This window comes from Eptatretus burgeri, chromosome 14 (assembly GCF_056783735.1).
Source record: "Eptatretus burgeri isolate ZD-2024b chromosome 14, Ebu_testis_v1, whole genome shotgun sequence".
Classification (NCBI taxonomy): Eukaryota; Metazoa; Chordata; class Myxini; order Myxiniformes; family Myxinidae; genus Eptatretus; species Eptatretus burgeri.
The window spans coordinates 16,217,656-16,245,563 of record NC_140974.1 but is presented as its reverse complement, the minus strand read 5'-3'; the positions used below and the strand labels follow the sequence as shown (position 1 = coordinate 16,245,563).

The 27,908-nt window shown below is 44.1% G+C and overlaps 1 protein-coding gene across 2 annotated transcripts in view; it reads right to left on the bottom strand.

The window, feature by feature from the left end:
- Positions 1 to 27,908, bottom strand: part of ALDH8A1 (aldehyde dehydrogenase 8 family member A1) — a 48,193-nt gene that overhangs the window by 6,379 nt on the left and 13,906 nt on the right. The window contains exons 4-7 of one of the 2 annotated variants that reach the window (XM_085853802.1): positions 25,616 to 25,765; positions 11,900 to 12,156; positions 9,952 to 10,113; positions 3,279 to 3,408 (exon numbers count right to left, since the gene is read on the bottom strand). In XM_085853802.1, coding sequence (XP_085709928.1) covers positions 3,279 to 3,408; positions 9,952 to 10,113; positions 11,900 to 12,156; positions 25,616 to 25,765 — 699 coding nt within the window. The remainder of the gene's footprint in view (positions 1 to 3,278; positions 3,409 to 9,951; positions 10,114 to 11,899; positions 12,157 to 25,615; positions 25,766 to 27,908) is intronic. The other variant, XM_085853803.1, reaches the window with a different exon arrangement.

Below are 27,908 nucleotides of genomic sequence, written 5' to 3'. Positions count from 1 at the left end.
AGCAGTTGTAACTTCAATGCAAGCGATAATTCGTGGAATGATGTGAACATTCCGTACGGGCACGCACTACTTTTGGATAGTGATGACTTACTGTATTCTAATAATTTCTCTTTCTTATCCGCATTTATAGATAAACACAATCCCCCAATCCAGTCGGCGTTTATGAGAGCGAAGGAATGGCCTGTGCGGTTGTTGTTTCTGGCACGCGGTTTGAAAGTTTTTTTTTTTTTTATTTGTATGTACGGCCACGCACGTACAGCCACGCAAGAGCGAAGGAATGGCCTGTGTGGTTGTTTCTGGCAAGCAGTTTTAAAGTATATATATATATATATATATATATATATATATATATATATATATATATATATATATATATATATATATATATATATATTTTGCGCGTACAGCCACGCACGTACGAGCACGTGAAAGCGAAGGAACGGCTTGTGTGGTTGTTGTTTCTGGCACTCGGTTTGAGTTTTTTGTGGGGGGGGGGGGGGAGGGTTTGCACGTACGACCATGCATCTTCCGGCATGCACTAATATATATATATATATATATATATATATATATATATATATATATATATATATATATATATATATATATATATATATTTATATATATATATATATATATATATGAAGAAACCCACCCACATCTCTAACCTGTGAATGGAGGGAATAGCCAATCAGCTCTCACCTTGTCAACTAAACCCAGGTGGCTCGGATTATATAAATAATTGACCCCTCCCATGCTCCAATAGCTGAAGAAGCTGCATAAAGCAACCCAAGAAGGCCTACCCAAGGTAAGCGCTTTGCTGTTTCGGACCCTTCCCAGAGTTCCTCCACAGCGATAAAGAGGTTCACACATAATACACACACGAGACGTTCACATGCCTCATTGGTATGCATTGCTGTCGCTGATGATTTGTTAATAAGTCCACAAGACTTTGAAATTCCGGTTCTGGGTTTGGAGCGACGGCAGCTTCTCTCAGGGGTCTCTGCCGACTTTCTCGAAGTTAAGTTTCTGGTCGTTTTTGTCAAGTTTTAACTGCTTATTTTCTCACCTACATGTTTACTGTGTGTTCCTAGTTCAATTTTGTTTCAAAAACCATGCTACTTTGTGAGTTTTGATCGGCCTTGTCTTATCAGGCTTCTTGCGGCCGACTCGTCCTTCCTGTCTTGGTGTATGATCGTTTTATTTGTATTCTCTCCCTATTACCATCAATTCCGATTTTCCCCACTTTTCCCAATGCCTCCCATCTATCCCTCCCAAGTACACACTCTGTTTCTTGTCTTAAATTAAAAAAATAACAACAAAAAAACAACCCTTTCTTCCTTCATACCCATGAGTACCGCTCCTTGTTATTCTTCCTCCTTCTGCCGGCACACCATCTTTCTTCTATTTGAGCTGACCCACTCTCACCACACACCTCCACGATTTTACTTCAACCTTTCCTTTTCCGAATCTTGCGCAATCCTTATTAAATAATAATAATCAATAAATCCACTTTTAACTGTACACCTGTCGTGGGGCAACTCAGCTAAATATAGCATGACAATTGTGCATTTTGTGAGGAAAGCACCAAATTTGGCACATGAGTCGCCTATCATATTATGAACAGATTTGGATATTGGGCCATCTCAAATTCAGCCGCTGATGGCTGTGGCAGCCATTTTCCACTGCCATCAAAATTTTTGAGATGGCCCAATATCCAAATCTGTTCATAATATGATAGGCTACTAGTGTGCCAAATTTGGTGCTTTCCTCACAAAATGCACAATTGTTATGCTAAGTTGCCCCACTACTGCTATAACCACGTACTTCTCCTATCACCACGTGATCTGTTTCCACCATCTGTGTTTACTGATCCAAATACACCATTCACCTCATGATCTTTTCTTCAACCTTTCCTTTACCTCATCTTATGCAATCTCTATCAAAAAATATAAATAAAAGTACAAACGATCTCTTATAATGCTTCATCTTCCTCTTCCTCACGTGTGGTTCTCATTACTGTATCATAATTCACAACTCTTTTTCTATCTCAACAAATTATCTCTCAATTCGACCATTCCTTCATACCTTGTCTAAAAAGTCCATCTGCTCCACAACGTTTCTTCTCTCCATTCTCTTAATTCGCCTTTATTGCAATCCTCAAGGTCCAGGTCCATTGGGACCATACTCTGTACAGAGCGTTGGTGCTGCCGAAGCAGTCTCCTTGGCTATTGGGCACAATCCTGGACAGGTCGCTACTCTGACGCAGGATACTTGAATGACTCGGTCATCCCAGCAAGCTGGTACTCATTTTGCCGACCTCGGAAGGATGGCAGGCTGAGTCAACCCCCTGGTGAATTAATTCAGCGGGCAACGAGGCTTGAACTCAGGACCCTCGGATCCCAAGCCGCCACTCTAACCACTGAGCCAACACCAGGCATAATCCTCAAGAAATGTCTTTAATCACATTTCTGAACGAAAAAAATTAAAAACCCCAGTTTGCACAGCATGTTCACTTTCCATCAATCAGCATTTTTTTCAATCAGCACTACCAAAATCAGGAATCACTGCTCACGGTCACTCTTCCATTCCTCTTTTTTTCCCGCCTTTTGAATAAATTCCCATACTCTCTTCAATCCCATTCTTCCCTCCAGGCCTTCAAAACAGCTGCTCACCACCACCTCTTATTTCCCCCATCCAAATCCTTGATCTTTTCTACCCCCGTTAATCCACCCCAAACACACCTCCTTCAAATTCCCTGCTTTCCTTCCTGAAAGTCCCTGTATTGTCCATCTTGTATACCCCGTGTTGCCCACCCCATCCCTCTCCCTTCCACAGATCTCCTAATGTCTCTGTTCCCCACTGTTTTGTCCTTCCCTCTCCCTCCCCTCTTGTCTCATGCTCCTTTGCTGTGCGTTGTGTGTTAGTTCTCATATGAGCCTCGACAATGTTTTCAAAAAAAGAGAAAATAAAGTGATGAAACTGGTCTGGCAGCTGAAGGGGTGTGTAGCATTGGGTTCTCATGTGTGTACTATGTGTGAATAGCTGTGGAGGAACTCTGGGAAGGGTTTGAAACGGCAAAGCGCTCACCTTGTGTAGACCTTCTTGGGTTGCTTTATGCAGCTTATTCAGCGAGAGGAGTGTGGGTGGTGTCAATTACACACACACACACACACACACACATATCAAGGCCCAAATGTGATGTCATAAATGTCATAGAAATAGGAAGAAGAACAAGAAACAAATAATTTGTTTCTTGGTGATGTTTGCAAACCCACCAATGATGACTGTGGCATTCATGAAATAGCCGTTTCGGTTTCGCTCGGGGAGTGATGGTGGTGGATCGACTGAGTAGCCACACAGCACTTGTGCACCTTCAGCCTGTGCCCGCTCCACGTAACCACGCACCTGTTGTTGGAGGCAGTGTGAAAACTGGAAATGAAAACATCAAGCTCATGGCCTATCGATTCAATACCTCACTATTTGCGTTACAATGTATTTAATCCTGAATTTTAATTTGAATTAATGACCTGCAAGAAAGTTCTAGCATTGTCAGGATTGAAACGGGTACATAGTTCTCCGACTCTGCTCTGAGCCTTCCTGTTCTCTCAATCTCTTTAAAGAAATGAAGGCTGTTGCATGGAAGAATGGAATAAACTGTATACAGAGTTGCTGTTCAACTGACTGTCGGAGCAATGGAGGGGAACCGGCATACAGAAGTCGTACAGATGGCACTGCAGTTCGAGATAGAAAAAGGGATAAGGAGTCTCCAAGTGTATAATAGCTGGAGGGTGAGTATTGGAGACACTCCACGAGCAGGAGGTCAAAGCATCATATTAGATTTCAGCAAAACCTCATGACGACCGTTCGTGGAGGACTTCTCAGAGTTGGCTACTTATGGGAATTTTAATTTCTTGTTACTTTCAAAAATAACAATCTCCTGGAATTATAATCCTTTGGAATTCCTTCAAGAACAGAGTGAAATACCTATCCTGCTACTCTTTCACATCCTACGTCTGCCCTTTTCACCATATTATATACCTTAGATCATCTTCTATCTGTATGGAAATCAGCCAACATCACTGCATTACATAAACAAGAATGGCACTCAGTAGAGCCCATACCTCTGCAAGGCTGAGCAGTTTACGGTTTGTATCCCACTGATATTCCGGATCTGTATCTGGACCTGAACCAAAATCGAATTGGCTTGTTCTTGTCACTTACCAAACTCATCCGCCTCGTTTTGTCATAACTCATCTTTGAAATACCATCCTACATATCGTTTTTGGCTCCATCGCTCAATGGTGAGGAATCACTTGAAAATTCTCGTCTTTGGACCCGGATTCGAATCTTCACCAAGATTGAAGCAATTCTTCCTCATCACCCACCCAACCTGTCCACCAAGTTTCGAATGAATCTGTACATAACTTTTTGAGATATCCTGTTTACAGGCAGACAGACAAACAGAAAGACAGGGGTGAAAACATAACCTCCATCCATCTTCTGTGGTGGAGGTAAAAAGGTGCAAAAAAGAATCCCCTTAACTACAGACCAATTAGCTTACTTCCAATCATCAGCAAGATCATGGAATCTATCATCACAGTTCACATAAGATCATTCCTTTTTTCCAACAGCCTCATCTCAGTTCATCAATTTGGATTCAGACCAGGTTGCTCTACCTTGGACGTGCTGCTAGTTTCCCAAAAATGGATGGAGGCCCTCAATGTTCGACATGAGATCACTGCTGTCTCTCTGGCCATACTTGTCCAGAGGGAGGAATACTTTTTTGACTGCATGAAAAGAGATGAAAGGGAGGGGCATAGGATTGGTAAAGGGTGCATCGGGGGAAGTTGGAACGTTGGAGTCATCCAGTGTGGAGTTTGAGGAGAAAAGAGAACCAAAAAGAGTTGCTTTATCAGTCGGAAAACCTGCAAAAGTATCATCAAATGGAAAAGCAAAGGAAAGGTAGATGGACAGATATTTTTGGAGATACTTTTTGCTAAGGAACATAAAGATGGATTTGTGGAAGAACATGAGAGGTTGTCATATTTTGGTTGAGATCCGGGTCGGGAAATTGACCGATTGAGTCGCAGAAAGCTTTTGCTGAAGTGCCATGACAGGTGATAGAGGTTCCCACACCTCGCCAACTGGCATGATGACAATTGAAGTCACCACACATGAGGAAGAGAGAGTTTGGATGAGAAGATAGAAGTTGGTCCATGTTTTCGGATAGTTAGGTGTAAATGGAGTCATCACTGTTTAGTGGATGGTACAGTACACATATAAACATGGTGTGGGAGTGGAGGGGAAGCCATAGTCAGAGGTATTCCTGGGGGTGTGGGGGAGTGAGGGCAGTGCATGGAGAGTGAGGAATGGAGTCTTTGATGAAGAGAGCAACTCCTCCACCAGGACGAGGCTCAGGTTTCTCATACCGGAGGAGGGAGTAACCAGGGAGAGATACTTGAGGGTCCAAATGAGGAGGGAGTAACCAATTACTTTCATGGAGAGGTCCCCTCAAGGATGGGACTTCAAAAAGAAGGACACCACCGAGGTCCTGCAAACCATAATAATAACTCGAGAGTTCATCGAACACCTAACCCTTCAGAACAAGGAAATGGGAAGAGTGTCTCAACTCTTACTTAAGTTTCCAAGCATGATCTAGGCTCGTTTTGTTTGTGCACCTTGCGTAACAGGTGTAATGGTAACCAGACAGCGCTATGTGCTGCAATATTTGTCACAATGTGGAATCTCAAACAGTTATTCTGCCCTCAGGGAATGAATATTTTTCTAAGTACTGCTAAACTGCAGGTTTGTTTTCCCATTCGTGTTCAAAATATGACATTCAAGTGAAATCAAGTTGTTCTTCGATCATAAACTGATGTTTGTCGACAGACAGACAGACAGATAGAAGTGAATCAATTGCTTCACCCTGCTTTTTGCTTCACCTGAACTGGGCAATAATGAGAGTTATAACTCAAATAGCAAGATAACTTTCTTTTTTTAGTAGCACAACAGAATATAATGATGATGCACGTGAATGTACAAGTGATTTCTCACTTCTTCAAGATTTAACTGATTCAAGGTAGAACTTAGTCATAAGCGCAGTGGAAAGACAGTACAAATTGCTTTATTTCTTAATCCTTGTTTCTATGGTATTATATGTGAGATACAGGAATGAAGTGGAAACAAAAAAGAGACCTAAAAGGAAACTTTTCTCCAACACTGACTAATGAAGTACTTTTGGCTCATTATGGATGCCACTGGCGAGTATGAGGTTTCCTTAATATGCTTTGCAGAATCATCCTTGAAATTCAACGACAGCTGCCGGCGCTGCTCATTCAACACTGGGTGGAAGCTTTTGCACAAGGCCCTGAATTCATATCCATAGTGACATCGTATCTAAATAAACAATCAGTACGTGGTACATTTTAAAATGGGACTCGAGCATAAAGGACCATTTGGATGTGTAATGTGGATCTATTAATTATTTTTGAGGAAACTTTTCTCTGTCATGTATCTATTCATTACCCACAATTGTATATTTCCTGCTTTTGTGGTGAACATCAAGAAGATGGCATCATGCAGGTGAGATAATCAAGAGAAAATGCTATCACTACAGTTCTTCTTTAGGTTTGAGCAGGAATTTGGAATTTGCCTGGAGTGCTGGCGCAAGCTCACAGCTTCTTCTCCAAGGACAACGTGAGGTCTTCGTCGTCCAACAGATAATGCTGGCAGACGGGACACCTAGTTTGACGTCTATCCAAGGGACGGCACACACATTGATGCCTTGCCCTAGCCGCGAAGCACCAGGATGACAGTTTATAGCGAGGTCGAGATGAGAACTCAAGCTGGACAGCTCAGTGGTGAGTGCACATACCTCGAAGCTATCCTAGCCCCATCAAAACTGTTGAACTTTACAGATGATTGGCTTCAAAGTATGATGATGATTGCCTATCAAGTGCATCTTATACTTGAATGGTGCAAATCGTTTTAAGGCAAATGTAAATGTTTACAGCATGAACCACATCCTGCAAGACAGGCCGTCTCAGTCAACACGGTGGAGATCAAACGAGTTTGAGGATCTCATTTTAACTGATGGAAGAGTTTCTTTGTTTGCATCTCGGAAATTTACTGTCAGTGATGCAACGTCTTTTACACCATCTTACCTAACGCATTACATTAGTTTTTCGTGCTTGTTGTTTGTGTGCTTTATGATGTCCCAAAAACAGTAAGTTTCTTGTTTAGAATTATTTTCAATTTTGTTTGACTGCCAGACAGGCAGACAGACTAAAAAAAATTATCTTACTCCTCTGTGTGCATGCTCACTCAGGCCGAGATTCCGTACAATTTGTCAATTTCAGAGCCAAAGTACTGCAAAACTGCAGGTTTGTGTTACCATTCATGTTGCGATTTGTGTTCTCCAGTGTTGAAAATATGACATTAAGTTGAAATCAAATCATTCCTCGATCATAGACTGACATCTGTACACACACAGACAGACAGACAGACAGACAAGCCGGTAGGCGGCGATGGGTCGCCGAGCAGGAGGTAAAGTATTCCATATATCACAAAAACAGGAATATATTTGATAGAGCATCACCTGTCGATCATTCATGCAAAATTTCATAATCCTACGTGGGATAATGGCTTTGGGAATTGATTTCGCGTGAACGGTTCCGATTTTGAAGGTTTTTCGGTTGTTGCTGGGGAACCAAAACGTCCCGAGCAACCATCACAATTTCCAAAGCACTAAGTCGTAAGATGTACCTACCACCCGAGTTTGGTCAAAATCCACCCACGTTCACTACCAATTATGCTGATGACAAACGAACAAACATCCAAACAAACAGACAGAATTACTGACAATAAGGATCACCTATTTCAGCGACCCAACAAAGTTAACCAATTGCTTAACTCTGCTTTTTTGCTTAATGGTGTAATAATAATAATAAGCATTAAAGAATACAATCTGCAGGGGTATTCATTGGCATACATCAAATCTGAGAATGGACAAGCAATTTAAAAATAGAGCTGTATGCGGACTCACACATTCACTGATTTGAAAAGCCTCTCCCTTCGCTTCATGAACAGGTAATGCTAAGAAATGATTTAGGTAATGCCAAACACAAGATGTCTCAAGACACTTTGCAGGAAAAAGATGTAAAGAAAAGACGCAACCTAAAGAAAGGCTCGTTTAAAAAGATTCACTAGTTTTTTATTTCAATCTAAAAACTGAGATGGAATACGAAGATCAAATCTGCACCGGAGTGGAATTCCAGAGCTTGGAAACATGAGACGACAACACAGGATCGCCAAAAGTTTTCAATCACATGGGAGGAATGTGCAGAAGGCTCAAGTTGGAGGAACCCAATGAATGTGGGCAAACACAGACAAACAACTAGAGAGTTCATAGAACACAATACCCCATGCAGTGTTTAAGTAAATATTTCAATCTTAAGAAAACAAGTCTGGAGACGGCGATGGTTCACGAGCAATGTACACGGTTCGCCTTTTTTATTTTTTGACCTTCGAGGGGATGCCACGGGCAAACTGGCGGGAATCAGGAAAAATGTAAATGATGAAAGTTGTAGTACTCGAAGAGCACTACTTGCATACCAACTTTCATTTGAAACAGTTGAAAACCCTCGGAGCTCGATGCCCAATTTATTGATTTTTTTGACATTTTCTAAGTTCGTGACCTTGTGACCTTGACCTTGGGACGAAAATGAAAAATCGAGCTCCATGGGGCTATGCAGGTGCCATTAGGCTAACCAAATACCGAAACCCCTGCCAGATTCGACAAACCCCCTCGGAGAAGATGTAACTTGAAACCGGCTACCCCCTAAAAACACATGTTATTTGGGCGTGGCTCCGCCCATAATGGGCGCTGCACGCCCATTCTCAGGAAAACACAACAAGATCATGATACAAACCTCCCACCCAAATTTTATCAAGATCGGATCAAAACCCACGGAGCTATGCTCGGGAAAGACAGACAGACAGACAGACACACACCCATAACGAATATAGTGGTCACTTACTGACTCCTGAACCAATAATGATTTTAAAGATCGTTTATAAAAATCCAGAAGTTTATCGCTGCTGAAGCGGTGTTATACATCACTCTTTCCACTACCCTATTTAACATGTTCAAGTACTGCTAAAAGTGGAGGTTCTTGGAAGTATTTAGAAGGCAATTTGTGTTCCACAGTGTTCAAGTATATAATTCAATTTCAATAAAATAAAGATTTTAAAAGTCGTTCAAATAAATTAATTCTGGGTTTTACTGCCGTTTTACCCAGTGTGTAATACATCACCCTATCCTATGCGTTACATCAATTATTTGTCCTTTATGACGTCCCTTATGACACACACAAACAAAATGTTTATTCACTCCGCTTTTTGCTCCACGTGTGAAGGGTAACTAATATGCTGATATGTGGTGCATGTACACATGTTCAAGTATGGGATGTTTCTCAATGACTTCTGACAATCTGTCAAATATATAGACCACTTGACTTCCACCATTAATGAAGGCACATCTGCCAATGAGCAGGTCATCTCCCAATGGTGACAAAATTGATGCGGCAACTCCACACAGTAACCTGGCCAAAAGAATACATGACCTTGGTCTGTTTCTGGACATTCGCAGTCAGACCTTCTGAGTCAAGTCATTGTCAATGTAGAGTAGAAATGAAGAACCCTGTCAGCGCAGCTGTTAAAAAAGCCAGTGTTCTTTAGATTAAAATCAAGATATAACCAGAAGGCTTATCTCATATGTACTTTGGTAAACATTAATCAATCATTTCAAAAATATAAAATGAGATTAGTTATGGTTAAAAACCTGCCTTTGAAACAATGAGTTTGTGGTATTGGTACATTTGGCGGTCTATGACATCCTGCAGATTAGAGTGAAAAAAAGTTTTAACTCGTTCTCATGTTGGTACAAACCTTAGCGAGGTGCTCTTTGCTAATAAGAGCCCCCATGTTAGAACTCGGGTTATCCGGAGGTCCCGGTTTCCATTCCTGAGCACCCTTCACGAAGGCCTTGAGAAATTTGTCGAAGATACCTCGTTGCACAAAAATCCTGCTTGTGCACAAACACAGCTCTCCCTAAGGGCAGGAGAGAAAATGTTGAGGTGTATTTACATAAACGAATGAGTTTGGAAGATTTGTATTGGTATAGTACTCCACATTTGGTCAAAAATTAGACTACTGACATCCTGGCAAATACAGCCTGTATTGCCTTCTCAGATAATCATTCATATCATGATGCTGTATTTTCAGGTTCAAGCCCATGAACTGCTGGTTCATCACTCCATTTGTTCATGCAAATGCAACCATCTCTTAATATCCTTGTCTCAACATATACAACAAGTCGAAGCTCCTCCATGAGCTTTACGTATCACTGTTGTTGATAGAAGAGATTGAAATACAAGATCTCATCGTGGTGCAGCTTTTGAGTACTGAAATGGCATTTCAATTTTTGGAAAAATTAAATTGTTCTTGAATAGTTGTTTATGAAAAGTCAGAGTCAGCTCGTTTAAGTGCCAACCAGCAGAACAAGTCAAATAGTTAAATCAACATACACAGCTGTTGTTTTTAAATCGTTGTTGCAACATCATGGTAGCACAACAGAAGTTAATGAGAAAAAGAGCAATCAGAGATTGCAGACCCTCGCCAGGACTTGTTTTGTGTGGAGATTGTGTAATTTTGTGTGGTGTATGCTTTGTGTGGTGTTTGCGTACTGGTGTGTTACATAATTAATAAGAGACAAAACTAGAACTGCCACTTTATAACTGCTGGTCGTGATGTCCGGGTACCAAGACGTCCCACTTTGATGCAACCCCGCTTTGATCGGACACTTGACCCTGACCCATGACATTTATTATTATTCAATTGAATTTAGAATGGGATTAAAATAAATTCAATCCAAATGAAATGGAAAACTGCATTGGAGTCGTCAGAGGGAACCTGAACAAGCAAAAAACAAAGATGAAGTCATCAGGACGAACCCAATGCGCAAATTCTTAAAAATTCAGGTGAAGCGGATGAAAAATGACGATTTTATGCAACCTTGACCTTTGACCTTTTGATATTAAAAAAATAATAATAATAATTGGCTTCTCGCTTTTCATTGGTGAACCAATTCAGTGACCCAATATGCAAATTATTAAAAATTCAGATCAATCAGATGAACAATGTCGATTTTATGTGACCTTGACCCTTGACCTTTTAATCAAATTTTTGATTTCTTCTTCATATTCTCAGAATAAGGCTCTGTTGAAAATTTGATAGAAAAAGCTCACTCAAATGGTTTAAAAAAAAGTTATCACACACACACACACGCACACACACACACACACACACACACACACACACACACACACACACACACACACACACACACACACACACACACACACACACACTCATATGGAGGTGGATACTTTGAGACCTGAAAGCTCCAATCCACTTTCTGAAACCCCTATATGGAGACAAGCAAAACACACACACACACACACACACACACACACACACACACACACACACACACACACACACACACACACACACACACACACACGATTGCAAAACCTTTCCTGCTGCACGGGGGACAGACTAATAATTATTCACCAAGAAAAAAGACTTGATTGGATGCATCATATTGAATGGAGATAATCTGCATAAAACAGGTAATGATAGCAAATTGAAGATGTTTTGTTCTGTTCTCTGGTGGCAATACCCCAATGAAGCAGGAATTTGGCATCAATTTCACGACGGCAATAACATTCTGATGCCGATCTCTGTGCCGTCGTTTGACGTATCAATTCATACAACATAATGTCCATTTTGAAAATGAGAGATGGTCTGTTCACAAATTATATTTATTGCCCACCTGGTTGGTAAAACTCGATAGTATGGTGGTGTGCACACACTCTTCCAAATTGGCATCATCAAAAATGATGGCGGGGTTCTTCCCTCCCAGCTCCAGGGACAGGTGCTTGAACAGTGGTGCAGCATTGCAGCTGATTTCCTTTGCCGTTGCAGTACTGCCGGTGAAAGAGATGAGTGGAACATCTGGATGGCAAACCAGGGCAGCGCCTGCTCCAACACCTCTCCCCATCACGACGTTCACCACTCCTGGAGGAAGTCCTGCACTCCATACAACCATCTTTTAGATGATCAATATCAAATATTAGATTGTTTACCATGCTTTACTGTACTTTGTTTCTCCTAACAAATATTTTTTACCCACATACCTTTTCTTCTTCATCTTCTTCAATGGCCACAATTTTTTTCACTTTCTTGTTTGGGTTGACCAGGGGAAGGTTGAGCCAAGTCTTTCATGAACCGGATGACAGGCCTGACGCTCGACTAACGTCAGTGCCAGTGCCGGATTAAGCCTCGGCTGGCCCTGAGGCGCATTTTGAAATTTTAGAGAATGGCTTGAAAATTTTAAATTAGATCTCGGGCTCATGGAAATGGACCCCAGACAAAAGATGAACTGATTCAAGAACAAAATATTGAATACAAAAAAAGACAAATATTTAATGTGAAAATAATTTTTGGCCTGAATTTTTGGCTGGCCCGAAGGCACATGGCCTTGTCTGCCTAATGGTTAATCCAGCACTGGTCAGAGCAGGAATTTGGAATTTGGCCATGATGCCGACGATAGCTTGCTTACTCCACATGAAGGACACTGAAGGATCTTTAACGTCCACCAAAAAATGTCAGCAGATGGGGCGCCCAGTTTAACGTCCATCCAAAGGACGGCACACACATTGACGAATCGCCCTGCCTGTGAAACACCAGGATGGCAGTTTATAGCTACGCTGATATTAAAACACAGGCAAGATGGCTTAGAGATGAGTTATACTTATACCTCAGTTGTAGAAAAACAACATTCTAAGATAATACAAATAAAAAAATTCATCGTCCCAACAGACAGGAGAACCCGCAAGTTGAAAATGAGCAATCAAGTTGAATTGTCTCACAAACATCAGAATGGAATCCCATGGTGGGAGAACAAGGTTGATACGATCGTGATATGGAATTCAAAGAGAGGAAATGAGAAGTGACAGTGATGGATTACTTCGAGAGGAGTTAAAATTAGATTGGACAACAGAGAGGCCTCGACATGATGAAATGAGACATGATGTATTGCCGCAATTTCCTAAGCATTATTTACGACTGCAAGGGTTGCAAAGAAGTGCATTTCAGCAATTACAAGTTCAAAATTGAAGTCCAACCCAAAAGAGAGGTTGAAAACTGGAATTGGATCGGTACCTAGCGGCAGTCATGGGGATAGAGAGGTACATGATTGTTCGTAGGATTGCACAAGCTTAATTCGCCGAATGACCTCTTGCATTGAAGTTCCTTGTAATTCATGGCACAACGAATTGGACTTTGACATAAACAAGGAACACTTCAGTGCTGAGAAAACCTGAAATGTGTTTTATATATGACTGTGCAAAAAGGCTAATTTTACTTAAAAGTCATGCCAAAATATTAAATAAATTGTGCTCCATCTCACGTGTGCAATACATATAGATTTTTAATTTTTTTATATACACACATATATATTTATATATATATTTATTTATGTATATGTATATTTTATATACATATATATCTATCTATATATATAAAGGTATATTTTATACAAATATTGTTACGGCTGTGGAAATTCGCAATACACCATAAAGGTTCCTTAGATTAGCTATGCCGGTAAGTGAGTGTTCAGATAGGTCCCCACCGTTGTTTAAAGGGATTTTCTTCGTGCTCACCGGGCTGCGACTCTTTGAGATAGCCGTTTTTCTTTTTCTGTTGTTATTTTGAACAAACCTCCACACAAACAACAAGCTGCGTTGAAAACCGTCGAACGCAAAAGGAAACCAGAGGAGTTCCGATGGGCGCGCGGATTTTTCCCGCCTGTTTCTCCGAGGAGTGTGACGGAGGCAGGGGGAGGGCAGCTCGCCGCCGATTGGTGGATGAACAGCGTGAGGCGGTCGGGGTGAGGGAACGCCCCCTTTTTGGGAACCTTCTTGAAGGAAGGCGGAGCCGAAAACGGGGAGGAGCGAAGGGCGGAGCCCCGCGCTATATAAGGTGGACCGCGCGCGAGGCTCACTCTCTCTGTCTGGGTCGTCGACGTCTCTCTCTCTTGGTGGTCAAGGTCGAGCTCGCGCTCTCTCTGTCTGGGTCGTCAACGTCACTCTCTCTGTCGAGGTCGTGTTGGATTCCTCTCTCTCTCTCTCTCTCTCTCTCTCTCTCTCTCTCTCTCTCTCTCTCTCTCTCTCTCTCTCTCTCTCTCTCTCTCTCTCTCTCTCTCTCTCTCCTTTCTCTCTCTCTCTCTCTCTCTCTCTCCTTTCTCTCTCTCCTCTCTCCTCCCTCTCTCCTTCTCTCTCTCTCTCTCTCTCTCTCTCTCTCTCTCTCTCTCTCTCTCTCTCTCTCTCTCTCTCTCTCTCTCTCTCTCTCTCTCTCTCCTTTCTCTCTCTCCTTTCTCTCTCTCCTTTCTCTCTCTCTCTCCTCTCTCTTCTCTGTCGAGGTCGTGTTGGATTCTACTTGCTCTCTTGGTGGACGTCATCCTCTCGCTTCATCTTCGAGCTCTCTCTTGGTGGTCGAGGTCGGGCTCTCTCGTCTTGGCGTTGGGCGACCTGTCGGTGAAGGCGCGGGCCGGTGGCGAGTCCGGGCGATGCCTCAGAGACGCAGACGGGAGGCGCAGCCCTGCCGGCTGTGTGGTGCGAATCTGCGCGTCTGGCGAGGGACGCCGGAGAGGACTCGCCGACCAAGTCATCGCAAAGGCCCGAGAGCAGACGCGGCTACGCTAGCTGCCGTGGGAAAAAGGCGTCGCGACCTGCCCACCGTCACACCTCGAGGGGGCGGGTAACCAGCACGGTCTCGCGGGTCTTTTCGGTCATCCACGGCCCACAACCATAAAGGTTTACGAACCCCGTCTACCTCCCTGCCTATGGGGAGGGTTTTCCTGTTGTTTTTGTATGCATGCTGTGGCACAATGTCCTGATAAGTACATGTACATTCTCATTGTAGTCGGTTGTATTGCTTTCTATTTGCCTTGCTTGTATATTGCATGATTCCTTGCTTGTGTTTTGTGTGCAATATGTGCTTTATAATAAATGTCCTTGTGTGAAATGTATCTCGTTCGTTGCGTCTTCTTTCCCCATTGAAAATGCCATCTTGAATCGTGGAATGATTGGTAGTGGGTTTTAAACACCCGATAAATAATCTGAACCATCGAGGTCGGCGATAACACCGCTCGGTTATCCCTGCAGCACGGAACGAACCGCTTAAGCGGTTCGTGTCCGAAGCCGACCTGCGGCGTGGTGCAACCCCTCGGTAGATTACCCACGCGGGTATTTAGGTATATCGACATTCGGCGATTCACCCTATTTCGCGCGGGTAGAATGCGGACTGGGTTGTGGTGAGGTTAAACCCCCACCCGTGACTGGCTCCTGGCGGTAGTTCCAGGAGAGTCACGACTGAATTGCCCGTCCAGTGGGTGACGCGGCTGCCATTAGAGGTACGCGGCCGATCGCACGCCAGGCAGGCCAGAATTCGTAACGAAAAAAAAAAAATATATATATATATATTATATTATATATATATATATATATATATATATATATATATATATATATATATATATATATATATATATATATATATATATTATATACACTGAACCGCAAAAGAATCTTACCACTTGTTTGAAATGTAATAAAATTGTAACAGTTCAAAATAAAACAAACCAACAATTACTGATTGAAACATTGGCATTTTATTGATGACATGTCAAGTTTTTGACCAAGATACACCATCTCATCAGTTTGTTCTTCAGTACAGAACAGCACAGGGTGCAATATCAGTCCCCTTTCAATAGCGTGTGGCCACCATTGTTTTGGATACAGGCAGTGCATCGTCGGCGCATACTGCTTACCAGTCTTTGGGTGGATTGCTGCTGGATTCTGTCCCACGCAGTCCTCAATGTCTGAAGCCATCTGACTTAGGACCATCTGCCTGTCCAGCCTTGCATTGGTGGCTCTTGGCCTCCCTTTTCGAGGTCTGTCATCTGCAGAGTTGTGGAGGGTGTCTCTGTCCACCAGGGCCGATATCATCTGGTGTGAACAACCAAGGCGACTTGCCACCTCACGGTAGCTCAATCCACATTGCAGTATGCCCAAGGCACACTGCCGTTGATCCCTTGACAATCGTGGCATGTTGATTGAAATTCCCATTTTGCACTGGCCTTTTTAAAGCCAATATCAAGACATCACGTGCAGCTCATTAAAATCATCCCGTACCCCTTGGCTAATCACTGACAGTCAAAACTGCTGTTCAACAGCTGTGCTATGAAGTGACCATTGAAGGTTCAAGTGACCATCCGTGACCGTTTTGTCTGACAGTGCGGACACTATTGTCCACAAATAAGTTCACACATTTACTACACGCAGTGTTATTGTTGATATTTGAAGGTTTAAAAGATGGTAAGTTTCTTTTGCGTTTCAGTGTATATATAGTGTTGTGGTTGACGAAATTCGCAAACCACCATTCAGGTCCCTTAGGTGAGATATATCTGCAAGTATATGTGTAGTTAGGCCCAAACCCGTTGTTTAGAGGGAATAAATGTCATTCATGCGGGCTGCGACCCTTTTAGAAAGCCGTTTTTCTTTTACTATCTTTATTTTGGACCAGCCGCCATTACTACCATTACTACCATTACTACCACCACCAACCACGTCTCAACAGCCATCACACAACAACCACCAGCCGCAACGCCACTTCACAACAACAACGCCAACAGCCACGACCTTTACCGTCACAACTCGCTCTCGCAACCATCGCATCACCGTCATTCCCGCGCCGCTTGTGGGCACCGATACTGGACTCGTGCAGGGCGCGCACCGAGCAGGGGTGCGAAAACACCAGCCTTTCCGAAGTAATCGGATCAAAAACGACTCACGCCCACTTCTGTTCCGTCCTATCAGCGAGCATGGGGCGATTTGGCCCCGCCTCCAGGTGCGTCGGAGTAATATCGCTATATGCAGATTCATGGATCAAAAAGCATTCATGCCCACTTTTCTTCTGTCCAATGGGGAGCCAGCCAGAGGTAAAGGGTCGAAGGTGAAGGAGCGAAGTCACGGGGGCCATAAAGGGCCGCGTTCGCTCACCAAAGAGTCAGTCAAGTGGAGTTCGGAGTTGAGTTGGGAAGAGCCAGCCAAGAGAAGAGTCTGAGAAAGCCGTTGGACGGAGCTGTGGAGAGTTGGAGAGGTGGCGGCGGTGAAGGCAGTCGAGGGGGTGCTCATGTCAGAGTTGGGGAGCTGCGGAGAGGAGAGGCTGGTAACGCGACCGAGGTCGTGGTGGAGACGCTCGTCGCGGGACCCGAGCCAGCGAGATATCCTCCTTCCCCCGAGCATCAATAACCCCCTCCTGTTTCCCCCCGCGCTGAGATAGTGCGAGAAGGGGGCCCCGTTCCCACCCCATTCCAGACACTGTCCGCGAGGCCCGCGGAGTCGGGGCGCCATCGCCATTTTGCGGCTCATCACCAGACGGGTAGGCTCGACGCGGTCTCGGCCCCAGGCCGTCTGCCCCCTCATAGTGGAGGGTGGTCCCTTTTTCTTTTGCTTTGAGTATATGTGTTGTCGGCGCCGTCTGTGAAGTAAAACTGTATAAGTGTTGCCGTGTGCTCGGTAGTCGGTGGTAGATCTGCATTGTGTTTTGCTTTTACATTTGCTTTTTGTGCATTATTGTGTGTTTCTTCTTCTTTTACATTTGCTTTTGGTGTATAATTGTATATGTGTGCTTTCCGTTTGCCGCGGAATAAATGTGCTTTATGTTGAACTGATTTTTCCCGTTTCGCTTCGTCTTTTCTCTAATTGAATCTCCATCTTACTTCACGTAAAGGGTTGGTCGTGGGCTAAAACGCCCGATAATTAATCGAACCGTCCAGGTTGACGATAACACCGCTCGGTTATCCCGATAGTACGGAACGGGTCGCTTAAAGTGGCCCGTGTCCGAAGTCGACCTGCGACGAGGTGCGATCGCCCGGTCTACCCTCCGTGTGGGTACTTAGGTAGGTCGAATTTGGCGAGCAACCCTATCCCACGCGGGGGGCCGATTGGCACGATCGTGGTGAGGCCGAAAGGCCCACCCGTGACTAGTTCCCGGCGTTAGTCCGAGAGGGTCATGACGGGATTGTCCGTCCGGTGGGCGACGTTCCGTGATTCGAGTTACGTGGCCGTTCGCACGCCGGCGGGCGCGAATCCGCAACAATATACTGTGTATGTATATAAATAAATAAAATATATATTGTTACGGCTGTGGAAATTCGCAAACCACCATTCAGGTCCCGTAGGTGAGATATCTCTTAAGTACATGTGTAATGAGCCCAAATCCGTTGTCTAGAGGGAATTTATCTGATCCATGTGGGCTGCGAAGCTTTGAGTAAGTCGTTTTTCTTTCCCTATCTTTTATTTAAAACGGACGAAAACTGCCAACGATGCTGGTGGGTTTTTCGCGCCATTCTTCTCCGCGCTTGGTGTGAGGGAGGAGAAGGGGGAGAGGCAGCTCGCCCCCGATTGGTGGATGACCAGCGTGAGGTGGTCAGGGTGAGGGAACGCCCCTCTTCAAGAACCCTCTCGAAGGAGGGTGGAGCCGAAAACGGGGGCGGAGTGAAGGGCGGAGCCCTGCGGGATAAAAAGTCAGACACAGAAGGAGCGCTGTTGTTGCTCTTGCTCTCTTCCTGTCTTCCGGCTCGCTCATCCTCTTCTCTTCCTGGTGGCCGCTTGCCTGGTCTTTTGTGGGGCGGTCCCGAGACCCCGCTGGCGGGATGGAGCATCTGTCATTGCCCACACCGCGACCTCAGGCAACAACGATTCCCCCCCCCTTTTATCCGCGCTGGGATAGCGCCGGAAACTCCGTCCGTGGCGTCGAGCGGCCAACTCGTGCTGGCGCGAGGCACGCGGAGAGGACTCGCCTACCCCACCCGGGCACGGAGTCACGGCCAGGCGCGATCACGTCGACGGACATGGGAGAGGGACTCGACGGCCCAAAGGGAAGTCACCATTTTCTTTTCGGAGTTTTGTATGGATTTTGTGGCGCTGTGTCTTGTAAAGTAGAACTGTTTAAGTGTTTCCGTGTGTCGGTCTGATTCGGTTGTAGCTCTGCATTGTTCTTTTGTTTTAATTGCTAAATGTGCATTTTGACTGTTTGGCTGTATATGTGTGCTCTCCGTGTGTCGTGTGAATAAAGTGCTTGCATGTTGAACTGTGCCAGTTTCACTTCGTCCCCTTCCTTTTAATTGACCCTCCATCCTGCTTCATGTAAAGGGTTCGTAGTGGGCTTAATATGCCCAATAATTAATCGGAACCGTCGAGGCCGACGATAACACCGCTCAGTTATCACTGTAGCACGGAACGGACCGCTTAAGCGGTTCGTGTCCGGAGTCAGCCTGCGGCGAGGTACGATCGCCCAGTCGACCATTCGCGCAGGTACTTAGGTAGATCAAATTTGGCGCGCAACCCTATCCTGCGCAGGTGGGAAATTGGCACGGTCGTGGTGGGGTTAAACCCCCACCCGTGACTAGCTCCCGGCGTTGTTCTGAGAGGGTCACGACAGAATTGTCCGTTCCGGTGGGCGAGGCTGCCGCCATTCAAGTCGAGCGGCCGATCGCACGCCGGCAGGCGCGAATTCGCAACACTATATATATATATATATATATATATATATATATATATATATATATATATATATATATATATATATATATTGTTACGGATTCCACGGTGGTGGGATTCGCACCAGACTCTTGACCCCAGTGTTAAGGATTCGGACGACTGATGTCAATCACCGCCGTCTCCGGGGTTATAACGCCGGCTGGCTCGGCACAATTCTCAGGTTATGCGCCTCAGATCACAATACCAACGTACACCTGTGCCTTGCCAGCTGGGGGAATAGACCCCGGTTACAGACTGGTTTTATCAGATACCGAGCGATTTCTGCCAATCTGTAACCATTTTGGTTTTATATCCAAATTGAGTGGATCGTTCCTCAGTGCGGCACAAATTAATTCAAAGCAGAAACTTCATACGAATCAGCCAGATTTATTGGGGACACATCGGGGGAACACAACACAAGCAAAGCATTCACGACAATGTTATAATTAATCTATAACCCGTTCTTAACTAGGGAGCTACGGGTTTCGAAGGGGACCCAAATGAGATAAACCTTAAACAACATGCAGACAAGACAGAGTACTTGGTGATGCTTCATGGACGAGAGGAAAAAGTGTCAAAGGCCGGAATGTGGCTCGAACATGCCGCGTGGCAAAATGGAGGCGTTGTCCATTTGTCGCAGCCCTCACGCACGCAGCCTCGGGGTGTTCAGACCCCGCGTAAGGTCAACTGCACCAGAGCGAAAGATCCATGGTGGTATGCTCCAGCTGGCTTTTCACAAGGTCCAGCATACAAGTCCAGGCCTGGCCTGTTCACCAGACAAGGCCAAATCGAGGTGTTGGGTTCCGCAGGCTGGGTCCATGGCCGAGGAGGCACCGCCGGCCAAAACCACTCCTCCACAAAGTCGATCGCCCGACTCGATGTGCAGGCGGCCTCTCCCACTGCCAAAATGGCAGACTCGACAGAGCAAGCAGTCACTCTTACTGCCGATCGCCCGTGTCGAGGCTCAGGCAGATCCTCTTACTACCAATCGCACCACCTCAGCACTCTCTCACCTCAAAGCCGACTGCAGTTTTCACTTCTCCTTCCTTTTGGGGCGCGCCACTTCTCGTGTGGCTCAGGCAGATCCTCTTACTGCCGATCGTACCACCTCGGCGCTCTCTCGCCTCTCGGCTGTCTGCTTCTCAAGGCCACACCCTCTCAGCCGAATGGGCGGGGCCTCATCCGTGGAGGGGAAGGAAGAAGAAGAACCTCTCGGTACACCACCACCGCACGAACAATAAACAGCCTCCGACACACATGTAACGTGCATTTACCGAACAACCTGGCGAAACATGCATTTAATGGGGCATTTGGGCTAATCCTATATTTATCAACACACTCAGGGCCATTTCCGCAACAATATATAAATATATATGTATGTATATAAAATATATATATATATATGTATGTATATAAAATATATACAGGGGGCTACAAAAGTAGGTATACAGTTAGGAGTATACCAGTATATCATTACTGTATACCTACTTTTGCAGCCCCCTATATATGGAGTGCAACGAGCACTCCCCTGATCTCCATTGGACAAAGTCCTACACCAAAGCATTACCTCCAATCCAGAGTCCTCGGCCCTGCGACTCTGTCAAACAGATGAAGATGACATGATCAACATCAGTTAAACATCAAACGTAGCCGCCGATCCAGATTTCAGGCTTACTTGCCCTCACCAGGACAGCATACCGATAAACATCTTACCAATGATGACCACATTCGTTGTGTAGGACAATGTCCAATTAAGATCGGGGGAGTGCTCGTCACACTCAACATGTATTGATTTACCCACCGATCACATCACATGCCTTTTGGTTGAATGGTTTGCATTAGTGGGAACAATGATGTGGGTGGCAGATGGACGGTTGTTCTTTGCAGATTGTGCGGTTTACCGTGTGAGAGATAATCCGTGCTGATGCTCACCATAACAGTCAGGAGGTGCATCTGATGTGTAAACGACGAATGCCGTCATCATTGATTAGTTATTTTTCGGTATGTTATCCTGATGAGGGCAAATAAGTCTGAAATCCAGATAGGTGGATCCGTTTGATGTTTAACTGATGTTGATCATGTAATCTTTGTTTGTTTGATCGGGTCACCAGGCCGAGGCCTCTGGGGTGGATGCGGCACTTTCGTGTAGGACTCCATCCAATGGGGGAGTGCTCGTCACACTCCATTAGTTTTGATTTAGCCGCCGATTACATTACGTGCCTTCTGGTTGATTGGTTTGCATTGGCGGCAACAATTGTCTGGGTGGCAGACGGATGGTTGTTACCTTCGCATTCTGCGAAAGTTTATGTTTTGGTCGGCGTGTATTTATTTATTTATTTATTTATTTATTTGTAATCGTGATTCGTATAACTCAAAAAGTATTAAACCGAATTGCATGAAATTTGGTGGGATGGTTGGTTATTAGCCAGGAAGCATTCGATTAGATTTTGGGATCGTTTGGGTCAAAGGTCAAGGTCACGAAAAGGTCAAAATCGTCTTTTAACGATAACACGGTCAATTTTTATTCAATTTGCATGCAACTAACGCCAAAATGTTCAGAATTCAACGCCTCATCTTGTGATATGCAATATGACACAATGACGCCCATACTCTTGTTACCGGTTCGGGGTCAAAGGTCAGGGGGGGTCACGACCTTGAAAAATATGTGGTTTTTGTCATAACGCGGTCAATTCTTGTCCGCTTTACATGAACCCAGCACCAAAATGTTCAGAATTTAATGCCCAATCTTGTGACACAATGACGTCATAACACATGTCGCCGGTTGGGGTAAATGTCGGGGGGGGGGTCACGCCCTTGAAAAATATGCAGTTTTCGGCACAACTCAGTCAATTCTTATTCGATTTGCATGAAACCAGCATCAAACGAGATTACCTTCTCTTGTTGAAACGTTGTATTCACCGAGCTTGCGAGTGAAGACTCGCCAAAATGACCTGAGTTGATTGTTGTTTAGTCCGTAGCCCCCGAAAGTCGGGGGGGCCATGACATTATAGATATGTGGTTTATGTCATAAGACCATTCATATGAAACCAGTTCCCCACACTCATACCAAGAACAAAAAAAGTAGTGGCGGCGAAGGTATGCGCTCTATGAGTGCCCGTTATAGTTGCTGTCTGCGCTGTCGCTGATGATTCACAAATAAGCGATGAAACTGGTCTGACAGCTGAGAGGGTGTGTCGCATTTGGATTCTCATGTGTGTACCATTTGTGAATGTCTTTACAGCTGTGGAGGAAAGGCTGGGAAGGGTGTGAAACAGCATAGCACTTACCTTGCGTAGGCCTTCTTGGTTGTTTTATGCAGCTTCTTCGGCTTGAAGAGCATGGGTGGAGTCAATCTTTATTATAATACCAAGCTTGCACACTAAAAACTCGGCTCGCCGTCACAGGATCCCAATGAAATTGCTGTGGCACTTAGCGGACATGCGGACAATGTTTGGGAAGTCTTGGCGTTCCATAGTACCACTTGCATTTTTCACAATGTGTATTTTGTCATTCCCCGTGTATGGTCTGTCGTCTGCTACCAGCTATGTTGTACTGCTATCCCGTGCGTGTGCACAGGTATTGCTAGTTTATTTATATATCCTAGCCACCTGGGTTTAGTTTATAGGTGAGAGCTGATTGTCTCTTCCCACCATTTACAGGTGAGAGATGTGGGATATACATGTATACATATATATATATATATATATATATATATATATATATATATATATAATATATATATATATATAATATATATACAGTAGACTAGGTGTAAGTCGGCAGCGTGTAACTCGTCACTTCGCCAAAGTCGGCAGCATCAAAAAGTCCCGAATTTATCTCATGTTAAATCCCTTTGAATAAAGGGTCATCCCTCTGTAAGTCGTCATCTCTAAGTCGTCACTTCGTCTAAGTCATCAGATGTTGTCCATTCCCACGTAATGGAAACTCAAGTAAATTACCACTCCTAACTCGTCACACGGAACTGCTGCCTCGTGAGAAGCCTGATTTCATGGAATCGTGATGCTCGCTCATTGGTGTACACTGCCAGTGATAGGCTATTTATAACTGCGTACACACGTTGATCGCACTGCAGGCAGGACAATGGCGACTAAGCGTAAGCTTACAATTAAAACCTACCAAGAAAAATACGACATTATCCAGTTTTGTGAGGCAAACCCACTGATGAAGAAAACAGCCATAGCTGAGAAGTTGGACATCAAACGGCAGACATTGAACGATATCTTGAAGAATAAGGGCAAGATATTTGGACAAGTGGAGAAGATCGTGAGGCCGCTGGAAAGTGTGAAATGTGTGTCCTTTGAAGATGTCGTTGACGTGCTCATCATCTGGTTTAGGCAAATGTCGGCTCAGCCAAATATTCGGTTTCGGCCGATTCGGCCAAATATTCGGCCGATACTGTCTTTCGGTGGAGGATTGCCCAGCCAACATCATGGAATACAATGACCGGTTTGAATCCTTTCTCATGCACCAGATGCCCAAGAGTTTGAGGCATTCAAACATAACGGATTACTTCGCGAAGAAGTAAAGGATCGATCGAGCTTAGTGTTGAAGTCCGATCATGGTTTTATCTTGGCTTGTTTTGTACATTACCGCACTCACTTTCATATAGGCATTGAGTGGTAATAATCACCACGATGACTGTGTGTCATGTAATTTGTCACCATACCATCACCGATGGTACACGAGTTGTCTTACAGAGTTGTTCTTTACTTTTGATAAACTGATTCATGAATTCCATCTTTGCTTGATCACTTTCCAACTCACCCCCACCTATGCCCCGAGGATTGTGTTTTCCTTTTGGTACAATAGCCGGCTCTCACACATATGTGTCCAAGCCACGCACGACTTCATCCTTCACCCCACAGTCATCCTGAATGTTTGCATACGCGTAAGTCGTCACATTTCTAAGTCGTCACTTTTTTCTCGGTCCTGATGGTGACGACTTACGCCTAGTCTACTGTATATATATATATATATATATATATATATATATATATATATATATATATATATATATATATATATATATATATATGTATGTCAGCATATCCTGATTTTAAAAACAGGAAAATCCACTCCAGCAGGCTTGAAAACATAGGAATCCACACTCAGATCATGCAAATCGGACAACTACAAATACTTCTAAGCAAAAAGTCAACTTCAGGAGGCTAACTTGGCCGCCATCTTGGATTTTCAAATGGCCAATCGAGCAGATTTGATCAGAAATGCCAATTTTGATGCTTGTATCATAATTTGCACGATTTTTCTACTATCTACTATACTGTAGCTATCCATATCTAAAATAAATTCAAGCTATTGACATCCTTGGAATTCATACTGTCAACTAATAGGACTGGTGATGATGATGATTTTGACAGTCAAGCGAAGTGGGTATGGGACCATGTTGGGCAATCCATTGGGGGTCTGGAATCATCAAGAGGTTAAGAACCCCTGCATTAAAAGAATGACATGTAACAAGCATACATGAACCTTTAAAAGAAACCAAAAATAATTAACTCTAGATGGTTCCAATGAATATCCTAAAACATTTTGAAAACACCTCGTACAAGTACAGGCCACCCACTGATATCTTTTCAGGTTTTCAGAGGTTTTTAATGAATTTTTGATTCGCAAACATTGCCGAGGGTTAGACCGATTCAAATATGAAATAAAATGCTAATTATGGAATCCAATAACATTCTGCGAGATAACTGAGAATAGAACTTCGATACATCCCATGGACAGGTTGAGTTAAAGGTGCACCATTCTTGCTGCAAAACACCATGGGCATAATTGGGATGGGTTCATTTTTCAGCAACACATGACCTTTTTATCAGGGATAAACATTGCATGATTCTGACCTGATTCTTTCAAAACATTGCACAACATCCACGCGGTTGTGGAGGTCATCTCGCTTGGTTTCACCACAACCGTATTTCCCAGAGCAATGGCTGGTGCAAGCTTCCACGTTAGCAGGTACAAAGGAATGTTCCAGGGAATGATAAGTGCAGCTGTTTGAGAGCAGCAAAAACAGGGGAACATAAAAGATTGGTTGTGAGATGTCAACAAACCAGGCTTAAGCTTAAAAAACAATTTTCTGGGCAAAGCTCAAATGGTAACGTGACGTGGTGGTGTGTCAGCCCAAACTGTTGAAAGAGCATTGGAACGCTCACAAAAAGTCATGAACGTTTCAAGACAATAATTAACCCGAGATACATTACTCGTATGTTGTGGAGTGCAGAAATATTCCACTGAGATGCTTATCCGCTCAACTACCAAGTCGCTAGTAAAGTGAAAGGTCGTCTTCATGTATAAATGTGGCATAAAATTTGAACAGCTCCTCCGCCATGGACCCACTGTTCTCGTGGACACTATCTATACACCATTTAGAACTCCCCACCCTCCTCCTCCTCCTCCTCCTCCTCCTCCTCCTCATCCTCCCTTCTCTGCTGCATATGTAATAAATATATGATTGCATCTTATCAAGTTTATCTCGCTAAAATAATTCATGCTGTGTAGATTGTGCTTCCTCGCTGACGAAGCTCTGGTAGCTTGTACATGTTGCTGCGTTTGAGCCTGGGGAGTAACCACATTCGGATCTTCACCAAAATCGAATCGTGTCATTGGTGTCGCATAGCCAAGCTCTCTACGAAATTTCGTCTGAATCCGTCTGCAACTTTCTGAGATATTTTGTTCAGAAACAAACAACCAAACAAGAAAGATGTCATGCACAGCACGACGCTTTCAAAATCCATAAAACAAATTTGACCTTAAAAATAATTGCTGGTTAAATTCAGTGACCAAATATGAAAACTCCTCTTCAAATTTCAAGTTAATCGGAAGAAAATTGAGAATTTTAGAAATTTGGCCTATGTTGACCTCAGAAATACTTGTTCATTGAATACAGTGATCTGATATGCAAATCCTCTTCAAATTTCAAGTCATTGAGATGAAAATTGAGGATTTTAGAAACTTGGCCGACGTTGACTTTGTGGCCTGTATTGACCTCAAAAAATAATTGGTGGTTGAATTCAATGACGTGACATACAAATCCTGTTCAAATTTCTCGTCAATCAGATCAGGGCCCAGAACGCTCCCTTGAGAAACTCCAGCCTGGACAGGAAGATGGGATGAGAGAACCCCATTTTGGGCCACACGTTGGCTGTGACAGGAGAGGAAGTGTGCGAGCCATGAGTGGAGATAGCCTTGGATACCATAGGGAGAGTTTTTTGAGCAGGGCAGGGTGCCAGACTGTGTCAAAAGCACGTGATATGTCCAGGGATACGTGATATGTCCAGGGATATGGCTTTGATTTCCTGTCTGGCATTGAGTACTTCCATCCATTGTTGGGAGAGCAGAAGCAGCATATCCAGGATAGAATGACCTGGTCTGAAACCAAATTGATGAACGGAAATCAAGCCGTTGGAGAAGAGGAAGGATTTAATGTCTGAAGGGATGATGGATTCCATAACCTTGCTGATGATTGGGAGAAGGCTGATTGGTCTGTAGTTGCAGGGATCTGTTTTTGCACCTTTATTATGCAGAGCGGTAATGTTTGCTGATTTCCAAGCAGATGGTAGATGACCTTGAGCAAATGAGAGGGTGAATAGAACAGAGAGAGGGTGAACAAGAGCAGCAGATCAGGTTTTTAGGACACGGGCTGATGCTGTCTGGACCGGTTGCAGAATCTGAGGTGAGGTTTGACAGCAAGCTCTCCACTTTTTTAGAAGAAAAGGACACAGAGTCCAGGGACAGTTGGGTGTGATTCGGTGAGGTGGGTACAGAGAGCAATGGGTTTTGGGCACAAGATTTTGATGCAAACATCGAGTTTCGGCATTCAGCCTTTTCACATGTGGTATCTGCAGTGCGGCCATTTGAGGTAAGTGAGGGGATGGAGGGGGAGCATACACCAGAAACAGATTTGATTAGACGCCACCAGGATTTTGAGGAGGGAGAGGTTTGAGAGTTCAGACTTGAGATGAGAAAGATGTTGTTTTCTGTCTCTCCTGAGGGAAGACGCCCACTTGTTCTGAGCTTACCCTTAGTTGGGTTTGCTTTTCATGAGGCAAAGGCAAGTTTTTTCAGGACAACTGCCTCACCAGAAGCTTCAGTGAACCATGGGTGGGAGGAAGGGTAGGACAACTGAAGACGAGA